At 40.1% G+C, this 13,115-nt stretch overlaps 1 protein-coding gene across 5 annotated transcripts in view; it reads left to right on the plus strand.

Annotated features, from left to right (window-relative positions):
• The window catches only part of ranbp3b (RAN binding protein 3b), a 171,954-nt gene that overhangs the window by 68,698 nt on the left and 90,141 nt on the right, over positions 1–13,115 (plus strand). For 4 of the 5 annotated variants that reach the window (XM_072244196.1, XM_072244194.1, XM_072244197.1 and 1 more), the window contains exons 3-5: positions 1,092–1,136; positions 4,579–4,615; positions 5,325–5,414. In XM_072244196.1, the coding sequence (XP_072100297.1) occupies positions 1,107–1,136; positions 4,579–4,615; positions 5,325–5,414 (157 nt within the window). In that variant the 5' untranslated portion in view covers positions 1,092–1,106. The remainder of the gene's footprint in view (positions 1–1,091; positions 1,137–4,578; positions 4,616–5,324; positions 5,415–13,115) is intronic. The other variant, XM_072244198.1, reaches the window with a different exon arrangement.

Consider the following 13,115-nt stretch of genomic DNA (forward strand, 5'->3'; position numbering starts at 1 on the left):
TGAAAATATATATATTCTTCTGAAAGTTATTTTTTCAGAGATGTTATAAACAATTTATGAACTTAGAATGGATAAGGATGAACTTGTGAATTCATTCTATTCTTAGAGACTGGTGCGGTAACTTTACACTCATTCAGATGATCTGTTTTTTTTTGAACAGTTGAAAGCAGCTTCAGGTTTTTCACATTCTTTGGCACATGTACCAACCAATCAGTGTGGTATAGGCTCTTTGTTTGTCTACTTAGTTCTTTGGGATCCAAGTTTTATATAACTAGCTTAATAACAGATTTACTCATATTACTGATCTTTTCCTTGCCCTTGGATATGGAATACTTTTCAAACCTTTAATCAATGATATTCAATGATCCTGTCATACATGATTAAGTAAGGAAGTTTTTGCAGAAGTTGTGAGGAAAAGTGATCCTAAATGTAGAACTATCAAAATATGCAATGTCAGTGCTCTTTTGGTTTTTATTATATTATATTTCATTCACTTGCCTCTTTTTCAGTGTCGCCTTGACACTACTTCAGGCTCAATGTAAATAAACTTGATACTTTCTCTGTTCCTATTATGTAGTTTTTTTTTTACTCCAGTCAATTTTTTAAGTGTTGGCAGTTAGTCAGATGGGCTTAGATGTACATGCAGATCAACAAGATCTATGCGTTCATCTGTTTACTTGTTTAGTAATTTCTGAATTAAAGAGAGAATTGTCTGATGTCTCTCCTGGAACACTGCCTGTGTGGATATCAAATAAAGACCAGGTCAGGCTCAGGAGTACTATTCTCACTCCTACTTTCACTCTGCCTTGAATTTCCACATTCTATCATGAATTTCTGCACCTCATCTTCCAATAGTTGGGCATTTTACCAGCAATATTTTATAAGATCTGTAAATGACAAATAATATGCCCCACTCAAGAATGCATATTTGAAACTTATTTAAAATAAGGTTTGATTATGTAGAATTATACACATCAGCTTGTGCCTTATTTTCACATTGCCATCTGTTATGGCATGTTATACGGTATATGAATAGTAACATTTTTTGACATTTACGGTTATTAAAATGTTTCCTATAATTGTGTTTATAGGAAAAAATTGAACCAATGACCTCGCCTACACCGCCATCAAACAAGGTAATGAATTGAATTGACTTTATTTCTTACATCCTTCATATACATGAGTAAAAATCCATCTAAATGTGCAATTTATAGTAATTTATAATAAATAGTATGTACAACAGGACAGTCAATATAACATAGAAATACAAGCGTATCAGCATGAATTAAACTCTCTGATGGCTTGGTGGAAGAAGCTGTCCTGGAGCCTCTTGGTCCTGGCTTTTATGCTGCAGTACCGTTTCCCAGATGGTGGCTGCTGGAACAGTTTGTGGTTGGGGTGACTTGGGTCCCCAATGATCCTTCAGGCCCTTTTTATACACCTGTCTTTGTAAATGTCCTGAATAGTGGGAAGTTCACATCTACAGATGTGCTGGGCTGTCTACACCACTCTCTGCAGAGTCCTACGATTGAGGGAAGTACAGTTCCCAAACCAGGCAGTGACGCAGCCAGTCAGGATGCTCTCAATTGTGCCCCTGTAGAAAGTTCTTAGCATTTGGGGGCCCATACCAAACTTCTTCAACCGTCTGAGGTCAAAGAGGTGCTGTTGTGCCTTTTTCACCACACAGCTGGTGTGTACAGACCACGTGAGATCCTTGGTGATGTGTATGCCAAGGAACTTGAAGCTGTTCACCCTCTCAACCCCAGATCCATTGATGTCAATAGGGGTTAGCCTGTCTCCGTTCCTCCTGTAGTCCACAACCAGCTCCTTTGTTTTTGTGACGTTGAAGGAGATGTCATTTTCTTGACACTGCTATGTCAGGGTGATAACTTCTTCTCTGTAGTCTGCCTCATTATTATTTGAGATTAGGCCAATCAGTGTAGTATCGTCAGCAAATTTAATGAGCAGTTTGGAGCTGTGGGTGGCAACACAGTCATGGGTATACAGAGAGTAAAGGAGGGGGCTTAGGACACAGCCCTGAGGGGCTCCCTGTGATGAGGGTCAGAGGGGCAGATGTGAGGGAGCCAACTCTTGCCACCTGCTGGCGATCTGACAGGAAGTCCAGGATCCAGCTACATAAGGATAAATTACATGAACTTTTTAAGACATCAGGATTGGTAAATTGAAACCAGAGGCAAGAGAGAATTCAGCATAAGTTATTGTAATGTATTATAGAGTTGAGGATTGGTTCTTAAGAAAATGCAAGCTAACACGTTCTAGCAGAATAGAAATTGACAAATATTGCTTAAATAATGGTAAAACCTGTGAAACAGGAAATTTCACATTGCTTATACTTAAAATTCGAACTTGCTCTCCTGAGGCACTTGGTCTTCAATCCGTCATCCATCTTTTTAAAAATCCAGAGGTTGCTGTGTAGAACCACCTTTCCAATGTTCTTAGGATTTTTCTGGCATTAAACCACTTTTGTCCCAGTATTTATCCATGTTAAAGTCATCCCTTTATTTTTTTTTAACCCCCTTGTTTATTGTTAATAGTTCACAAATTTACCTACTGTTAGATAGAGTTACTGTTCATATATTTTAATTTGATGTATCATTACATTGATCATGAAATGCTGCTTTTTCCCCTCAGGTTTTTTTTTAAATTTGCCTTGCCACGTCTTCCTTTACCTAATGTGATTTCACTGATCTGATACTCCATAGATAATAAGCAGTTGCTCAGGGGACAGACTAAGTTTCATGCCAAAATACTAGCTACACAGAACAAGTCACATATTTATTGAACAACTTCATCTCATTTTCAGCTATTGCTCAAGGGTGGTGTAACTAAATTGTTGCACAGATTTTAGCTTCAGCTTGTTTGTGCCTCAAGATTCATAACAGTATGTGAAGTTTCTTACCAAAGTATTCTCCATATCCCATAGGAATACAGGGATGCGTTGATTAAGATTTCCTTAGAAACAGTCAAAAAAATGTAATTAAAGTACTATCATGGCTTTCTAGCTATGAGCCATTTTCTATTTTATTAATCTCTATTTGCTTATCAGTAAGATATTTATGGAAGCAGGAAGCTATTTCTCCCATCTAGTTTATTTAATCATGTCAGAGCAGTCAACAAATTGCAGAGATTTTGCCTTAATTATAAGCACAAGGTCTGCTGTTTCGGCCAGTTCTCAATGATGCTGACATCATCTGTACCCTGTATTTTCAGTCATATGTAGTTTCTCAGAAGGCAGTTTTGTCAAAATCCTTTTTAAAAAAAGCACCACTGTTGATCACCTAAAACAAAACGAAAAACTCCCAGAAGTTTGCACAGTGCAGTGTATTTTCTCTGCTGTCATTCTTTCAATGATTTTCAGTGTTTTATACCATCACACTGATTTTTTTTTAGTGTGATGGTATACTGACCAATACTAAACTGGGCATGACAACCGGCCTCAGAGTACTGAAATATTACGTTTATCCAGTTATGTTATATGGTTCAGAATGTTGGACAATATCTAGTAACATGAGGAAACGAATTGAAGCAGCAGAGATGTGGTTTTTGAGGAGGATGCAAAGAATATCATGGACGAAACGAATATCTAACAGAGCAAACACAAAAGGAGAAATAATGTATGAGATCATGAAAAGGCAACGTAACTTCATTGGACATGGGATTGGGAAAGAGGAGTTAGAATGCATGGTAATTATGGGAAAGATTGAAGGGAAGAAAGCAAGAGGAAGACAAAGACAAATGATGATGGAGACAGCAGCCAGAGAACTGGAAATGAATACCAAAGAATTGATCCACTTGACCTGAAACAGGAGTGTGTGGGCCACGGCAGTCAAAGCTCAAACTGGGCACGGCACCTGATGATGATGATGATGATGATACCTTCACTCATGTTGTCAGATATGAATGATTTGATAAATTACCTGTCGTGATCAGATTTGTCTCATTCTTTATAATAACTTTTGTACTGTATCTGCTCTTAATTTCATGGTAAGCACCCTGTGAAGGAATAGGGAATTGGAGAAATCCACAAGAAACCTTTGGTGTTTAGTTGTGACCTCTGTGAAATGGAGCGTGGGGTGTATTCCTTGAAAACAGCCCATTTCATAATTTTCTCCAACATAAGGCTGTGATGTCTGCAAGCACCAAAAAGCATAATTTGGAAAAAAATATTTTGTTGATTTAATTAGTTATGTTCCATGAGAGCAAATTTTATTCTTTGCATCTAGTTTTTGGATAGTGATTTGTGAATTCATAAGGATGAATTTCTGTTGATATATACTAAAGGTTGCCCTCAAAAGTAGCTGTGAACATTTAATGACCTTGCTGTTATTTCTCAATGTAAGGTCAGAGACTCAAAGCCCTCAAGATTTTGAATACTTTTAAATACATTTAAATAACCAGCATTTCATTTTGCACCTTAGATCTTCAATTTTAGTTGATGATTGGGCACATAAATTATTGTATGTCTTTCAGTTACTTTGCCCTGTTTTTTGGTGTGTAACAGGAAAAATACATAGCCAGGAGCATTTGAAATTAATAATATCTTTTAATGTATTTTAGAGGCCTGTGGATGCCTCCAACCCTGAAGATGCAGAAGGTAAATGTTCTGTTAAGTTCATCTTTAAACACTGAATCCTTTGCTGAGGGATGTGCATATTTAGTTGTCACCTTTGAAAGACATGCCCCTGTCAGACAGCATCTGTGGCAACTGCAGTCAACAATTTGGATGAAATTTCTATTTGAATGTTGACTGCAACTTCAGTTTTTTTTCCACAGATGTCATCTGATCTATTGAGCATTTACAGTTGTCCATTTTGTTTTTTATTTCTAACCATCTAGTTTTGGTTTTGTGCATTAAAACTTTTCAAAGTCAATATTGGAATACTTTCTATGGAATGCTGTATATAAATGCAAACTGAGGCAATTGTAGTTGATTGGAAATTGTTAATGTTATTAAAGTTATACAACTATCTCTTGTGTAATTTAATGGCTGGTTATAGTTAAAAATTAAAAGCATCTTAAGTATTACGTTTTAAGTTTTTGCTATAAAAACTTTACCTGAACTCTAAAGCACATTTGTATTTGCTTGTGTACTGCAGCATCACTGCAGCTTATTAAGAATGCATTTAAACAGAATATAGAAATGCTTTATTGCATTTCCTGCCTATGTTATAAATTGTTGTCAGTGCAAAACAACTGAATAATTTTTTGGCCAGAATAACTGCAGTTATTTTTGTAATAGCTTAACATTTAATTGATACTTAATAAAATGACCAATATTTTATCAGTGCAATTTATTTATTCAGATTCTGATGGAGACGACGGTAATTACCCTCCACCTGTTAAAAGAGAGAGATCGTCATCTTTCACACAAGTGTTCCCACCTTCCCAACCAGGTAAGTCGTTTACACTTAAATGACAAACATTTAAACTTTGTGTTTTTGTCATATTGGTTATTACCTCAATTATGAAGTGTATGCATTTGATTATCTTGATGTTGATTTAAAAAAAACATTTTTTCTTGTATTAGGAGAGAGAGAAAGGGAACTTTAGAATATGCTGATAGAGAAGGAATTGTCTGTGAGAAAATTGTTGATATACCAGTGAAAAGCAATGAGGAATATGTATTTACAGCTATATGCTTTTGCTTTACAAAGCTTAAAGTTTGAGCTTTTCTTGTGTCATACTCACCTCAGTACTTGCTGCTAATTTAGATGTGTGACTTCATAAAGGAAAAAGGAGCAGTCTATTGGTATCTTATCTGCAATATTTTTTAATCCACAGTTCTTGGTGTACATTTTTTAAACTGTAATTGACTTGAATAGAGCAGCACACACAAATACTGCCTGATGAAGGGTCTCAGCCCGAAATGTCGACTGTTTATTTATTTCCCTAGATGCTGCCGGACCTGCTGAGTTCCTCCAGCACTTTTGTATGTGTTGCTCTGGATTTCCAGCATCTGTAGAATCTCTTGTGTATTTGACCTGAATAATCATTTTTTTTTGGTCTGACTACATATATGCACGTAAACTAGAACAAATCCAGTCTGTCCAATTACTGCATCATTAGCAAACAATGGAAGATGCCAGCTTCTGTGTTATCAAATGGCATATTCATTAAAGCTCAGCTTGATACCACCAAAAACCCCAACATTCCAAATGTCCTGGTTGTCTTGATCAAATCAAAGATAAAAGACCTGAATTCCAGAGATGAGGTGAAATTGTCCTTGACATCAATGTAGATTAAAACAATAGTTATATCCAGAAAAATTAGTAGAATTGGAATCTCTAATACATGGCAGAAATGTGGCAGATATTCAAGGAATATTTGCATGGAGTTCTGCATAGGTATTTTCCATTGAGGCGGGGAAAGGATGATAGAGTTAAAGAACCGTGTGTACAAAGTTTGTAGAAAATTTCCCTGTTCCAGGGAAGGTGGGACCTGTTCTGACAGAACGGGTTGCACTTGGACTAGAGGGGGACTAACATCCTTGCGGGAAGGTTTGCTAGTGCTGCTCTGGGGAGGGTTTAAACTAGATTTGCAGGGGGAGGGGAACCAGAGTGTTAGAGCAGATAGTGAGGTGGAGGAGGATAAAGGTCTGAGGTGGAGGAGGATAAAGGTCGTGCGAGAACTGCAAGTATAGTGCATGGAGTAAAGCTAGATCTAACATATAAGGAGGCTTTGAGGAAAGAGAAGCAGAATAAAGGGTGTAAAGGTAGTAAGGTAGAAGGGCTAAAGTGCATGTACTTCAATGCAAGAAGCATCAGGAACAAAGGCGATGAACTGAGAGTTTGGATACATACATGGAATTATGATGTAGTGGCCATTACAGAGACTTGGCTGGTACCAGGGCAGGAATGGATTCTCAATATTCCTGGATTTCCGTGCTTTAAAAGGGATAGAGAGGGAGGAAAAGGGGAGGAGAGGTGACATTACTGGTCAAGGATACTATTACAGCTACAGAAAGGGTGGGTAATGTAGCAGGATCCTCTTTTGAATCAGTATGGGTGGAAGTCAGGAACAGGAAGGGAGCAGTTACTCTATTGGGAGTTTTCTATAGGCCCCCTGGTAGCAGCAGAGATACCGGGAAGCGGATTGGGAGGCAGATTTTGGAAAGGTGCAAAAATAACAGGGTTGTTATCATGGGTGACTTTAACTTCCCTAATATTGATTGGCACCTGATTGTTCCAATGGTTTAGACGGGGCACAGTTTGTTAAGTGTGTCCAGGACAGATGCCTGTCACGATATGTTGACAGGCCGACTGGGGGAATGCCATACTACATCTAGTACTAGGTAATGAACTGTGTCAGGTCACACATCTCTCAGTGGGTGAGCACCTGGGGGACAGTGACTACCACTCCCTGGCCTTCAGCATTATCAAGGAAAAGGATAGAATCAGAGGGGACAGGAAAATCTTTAATTGGGGAAGGGCAAATTAGCGGCTATAAGGCTAGAACTTGTAGGTGTGAATTGGGATGATGTTTTTGCAGGGAAATGTTCTATGGACATGTGGTCGATGTTTAGGGATCTCTTGCAGGATGTTAGGGATAAATTTGTCCCGGTGAGGAAGATAAAGAATGGTAGGGTGAAGGAACCATGGGTGACAAGTGAGGTGGAAAATCTAGTCAGGAAGAAGGCAGCATACATGAGGTTTAGGAAGCAAGGATCAGATGGGTGTATTGAGGAAAATAGGGTAGCAAGAAAGGAGCTCTAAGGGGCTGAGGAGAGCAAGAAGGGGGCATGAGAAGGCCTTGGCAAGTAGAGTAAAGGAAAACCCCAAGGCATTCTTCAGTTATGTCAAGAACAAAAAGATGACAGGAGTGAAGGTAGGACCGATTAGGGATAAAGGTGGGAGGAGTGCCTGAAGGCTGTGGAAGTGAGCGAGGTCCTCAATGAATACCTCTCTTCGGTATTCACCAATGAGAGGGAACTTGATGACGATGAGGACAATATCAATGAGGTTGATGTTCAGGAGCATGTTGATATTAAGGGAGAAGAGGTGTTAAAATACATGAAGACGGATATGTCCCCAGGGCCTGACGGAATATTCCCTAGGCTGCTCCACAAGGCGAAGGAAGAGATTGCTGAGCCTCTGGCTAGGATCTTTATGTCATCGCTGTCCATGGGAATGGTACTGGAGGATTGGAGGGAGGCGAATGTTGTCCCTTTGTTCAAAAAAGGTAGTAGGGATAGTCCTGGTAATTATAGACCAGTGAGCCTTATGTCTGTGGTGGGAAAGCTGTTGGAAAAGATTCTTAGAGGTAGGATCTATGGGCATTTAGAGAATCATGGTCTGATCAGGGACAATCAGCATGGCTTTGTGAAGGGCAGATCATGTCTAACAAGCCTGATAGAGTTCTTTGAGGAGGTGACCAGGCATATAGATGAGGGTAGTGCAGTGGATGTGATCTACATGGATTTTAGTAAGGCATTTGACAAGGTTCCACATGGTAGGCTTATTCAGAAAGTCAGAAGGCATGGGATCCAGGGAAGCTTGGCCAGGTGGATTCAGAATTGGCTTGCCTGCAGAAGGCAGAGGGTCGTGGTGGAGGGAGTATATTCGGATTGGAGGATTGTGACTAGTGGTGTCCCACAAGGATCTGTTCTGGGACCTCTATTTTTCTTAATTTTTATTAACGACCTGGATGTGGGGGTAGAAGGGTAGGTTGGCAAGTTTGCAGACGACACAAAGGTTGGTGCTGTTTTGCGTAGTGTAGAAGATTGTCAAAGATTGCAGAGAGAAATTGATAATATGCAGAAGTGGGCTGAGAAGTGGCAGATAGAGTTCAACCCGGAGAAGTGTGAGGTGGTACACTTTGGAAGGACAAACTCCAAGGCAGAGTACAAAGTAAATGGCAAGGTACTTGGTAGTGTGGAGGAGCAGAGGGATCTGGGGGTACGTGTCCACAGATCCCTGAAAGTTGCCTCACAGGTAGATTGGGTAGTTAAGAAAGCTTATGGGGAGGGATAGAGTTTAAGAGTCACGAGGTAATGATGCAGCTCTATAAAACTGTGGTTAGGCCACACTATAGGAAGGATGTGGAAGCATTGGAAAGGGTACAGAGGAGATTTACCAGGATGCTGCCTGGTTTAGAGAGTATGGATTATAATCAGAGATTAAGGGAGCTAGGGCTTTACTCTTTGGAGAGAAGGAGGATGAGAGGAGACATGATAGAGGTATACAAGATATTAAGAGGAATAGATAGAGTGGACAGCCAGCGCCTCTTCCCCAGGGCACCACTGCTCAGTACAAGAGGACAGGGCTTTAAGGTAAGGGGTGGGAAGTTCAAGGGAGATATTAGAGTAAGGTTTTTTACTCAGAGAGTGGTTGGTGCGTGGAATGCACTGCCTGAGTTAGTGGTGGAGGCAGATACACTAGTGAAATTTAAGAGACTACTAGACAGGTATATGGAGGAATTTAAGTTGGGAGGTTATATGGGAAGCAGGGTTTAAGGGTCGGCTTAACATTGTGGGCCGAAGGGCCCCTACTGTGCTGTACTATTCTATGTTCTATGTTAAAATCTAGTTAAGAAGAAAAGCTTACAAAAGGTTCAAGAAACTAGGTACTGTTAGAGCTCCAGAAAATCACAAAGTTGCTAGGAAGGAGTTTAAGAATGGAATTAGAAGAGTCAGAAGGGGCCATGAGAAGCCCTTGGTGAGCAGGATTAAGGAAAACCCTAAGGCATTCTACAAGTAGGTGAAGAACAAGAGGATGAGCTGCATGAGAATAGGACCAATCGGGTGTGATAGTGGAAACGTGTGCATGGAGCCAGAGGAGGTAACGGAAGTACCTAATGAAAACTTTGCTTCAGTATTCACCAGGGAAAAAGACCTTGGCAATTGTGGGGATGATTTGCAGCGGACTGAATACTTGAGCATATAGGCATTAAGAAAGATGATGTGCTGGAGCTTTTGAAAAGCATTAAGGTGGATAAGTCACGGGAACCAGATGAGATATACCCCAGACTACTGTAGGAAATGAGGGAGGAGATTGCTGAGCCGCTTGCAATGATCTTTGCGTCATCAATAGGGATGGGAGAAGTACGGAGGATTGGAGGATTGCAAATGTTGTTCCCTTGTTCAAGAAAGGGAGTAGAGATAACCCTGGAAATTATAGACCAGTGAGTCTGATTTTCGTGGTGGGCAAGTTGTTGAAGAAGATCCTGAGGCAGGATTTATGGGTATTTGGAGAGACATGATCTGATTAAAGATAGTCAGCATGGCTTTGTCAAAGGCAGGTCGTGCCTTACGAGCCTGATTGAATTCTGTGAGGATGTAACAAAACATGTTGAAGGTAGAGCAGTGAATGTAGTGTATGTGGATTTCAATAAGGCATTTGATAAAGGTTCCCCATGCAAGGCTCTTCAGAAAGTAAGGAGGCATGGGATCCAAGCAGACCTTACTTTGTGGATCCAGAATTGGCTTGCCCATAGAAGGCAAAGGGTGGTTGTAGGTGGTTCGTATTCTGCAAGGAGTTCGGTGACCAGTGGTGTTCCACAGGGATCTGTTATGGGGGTGTTGTGGAGAGTCTGGAGAGTTGTCAGAGGTTAAAGCGGGACATCGATAAGATGCAGAACTGGGCTGAGTAGTAGCAGATGGACTTCAACCCAGATAAGTATGAGGTGGTCCATTTTGGTAGGTCCAATTTGAAGACAGAATATAATATAAATGGTAAGACTCTTGGCAGGTGGAGGATCTGAGAGATTTTGGGGTCTATGTCAACAGGACATTCAAAGCTGCTGTGCAGGGTTGACAGTGTTGTTAAAAAGGCCTTTGGTGTGTTGACATTCATCAGCCATGGGATTGAGTTCAAGAGCCATGAGGTTATGTTACAGCTATATAAGACCTTGGTCAGACCCCATTTGGAGTACTGTGTTCAGTTCTGGTCACCTCACTACAGGAAGGATGTGGATACTACAGAGAGAGTGCAGAGGAGATTTACAAGGATGTTGCCTGGACTGGAGGGCATACTTTGTGAAAATAGGTTGAGAGAACTTGGTCTTTTCTGCTTGGAGTGATGGAAGATGAGAGGTGACCTGATAGAAGTGTATTAGATGATGAGGGACATTGATCATGTGGATAGCCAGAGGTTTTTTTTAAGGCTGAAATGGCTAACACGAGGGGCATAGTTTTAAGGTGTTTGGATGTCAGGGGTAAGTTTTTCCGCACAGTGTGTGGTGGGTGCGTGGACTGCAGTGCTGGCGGTGGCGGTGGAAGTGGATACAATAGGGTCTTTTAAGAGCCTCTTAGATAGGTACATGGAGCTTAGAAAAATAGAGGGCTATGCACTAGGGAAATAATAGGCAGTCTTTAGAGTAGGTTGCATGGTCGGCACAACATTGTGGGCCGAAAGACCTGCAATGTGCTGTAAATTTTTATGTTCTATGTTTTATAACTGGAAAGCTCTTCTCTTGCTAGTGGAAGTGAGTCAGGTCATTGGAGGCCAGCCATCTCACCCCAGGTATTGTTGCCAGAGTTCCTCAGGGCAATGTTCCAGAATCAACTATCTTCAACTGCTTCCTTGTCAGTTGCTTTTCCATTATCATAGGGGCAAAGTAGGATTATTGTATATGCTTAGTTCCATCGGATAGTCTTAAGACAATGAAACCTGCTGCAAGACCTAGACAGACTTCAAATCAAGCTGATAGTTGGCAGATGACACATGGTTGTTAGGCAGTGAACACTTCGTTCAAAAGAGAGTCTAATTACTCCTTCTGGCATTCATTGATAATAGATTTGGTGAACTCTTGTCATCAACACTTTGTGTGTTGCCATGGACTGGAAACATAAACAGACTAAGCATATAATGAATGGTACTGTCTCTTGACTCCCCTCTGCCATATATTAAACTATCTGAAAAGATAGTTCAGAATTGTGGATTTTTTTTATCACTTGCCAAGGTGCATTCAGCTTTAATAATACTGTGACTCTTAGTAATACTTGACAGCATAAAGCAACCATTTGATTCACATTCCATCCACCATTACTCTGGCAGGTTTTCTGAACTGTTGGATATTTGTACACTGCAGGAATGTAATGTAACGTTTTCATTACTGGGTCAAAACTCTGGAGCTCCCTTTCAAATCACACTCTTCAGAGTAATACTTTCAGCACAAGGACTATGAAATCTCTCAATTTTTCAAAGGCATTTAGAGATGGAATTAAATTCCATCCTTGCTCCTGATTCCCACTGCTGGTGTTTGAATACACATAAATTATTTAAGATGGCACTCAAACTAAATTACCTATTTTTTTTCACTGTTCCTTGAATGTTTAACATGCATATTTTTATTATGCTTATTGGACAATACTTTGTAGCTGAAAAAAATGTCCACTTGTTCATTGATTGTGAGATGTGCGTAAGTTTCACCTTCTTGTAAAAGATCAATTAATCCTGGAAGAGAATTTTTAATCTGGAGGTTGTTACCTTTGAACAGTGAATCTTCACTTTATGCATAACCTCCAAAACTTCATCTGCAATTTCTTTAAGGATGTCTATACTTGTGTCTCTTAAAACCTCTAATTCTTCATCTGGGGAGAGAAGCCATTACTGACATCATCTTAGAAAAGTGAAGCACGGGCTTGTTGGATCTGTATGTCAATTAACATGCATCACTAAAATATAAGGGAGATAGAGAGCTGTGCAGATAAGAGTATCAAGGGTAATCATAGTGTTTCAGGCCTGGATTTTGAGGACTGGGTTTATCAATTTGAAACCATCATCTTGTGAGGTGATTCTAGTGGTATATTGAACAACTGGCATTTAGTTTAAGCTAGAATTTGAGAATAGGGAGAAAACAGACTACTGAAAGAGAGATTTAGGACTGATGTCAAGAAATTCTTCACTGTAAGAGGTCAATAAAGGACCTTTGAATCATCTAAGAACCAAATGAATGTCAGGTCTGGGAAGGAGATGTAAAGGTAGCCTAGTGGAAAACAGATAAATAGAACAAAGTGTAAGGCTAGGTCATGTGGCTTAATGGGAGCATTTAGAGTGTGATTGCTCTTGGAGTGCTACCGGCAGGGATTGCGGGACATGCCCAGCAGGTCAGGCTGGAGTAATGAAGAGACATCAACTGAGCTGAAATAACAGATG

Source organism: Mobula birostris, chromosome 26, assembly GCF_030028105.1.
Source record: "Mobula birostris isolate sMobBir1 chromosome 26, sMobBir1.hap1, whole genome shotgun sequence".
NCBI classification, from domain to species: domain Eukaryota; kingdom Metazoa; phylum Chordata; class Chondrichthyes; order Myliobatiformes; family Myliobatidae; genus Mobula; species Mobula birostris.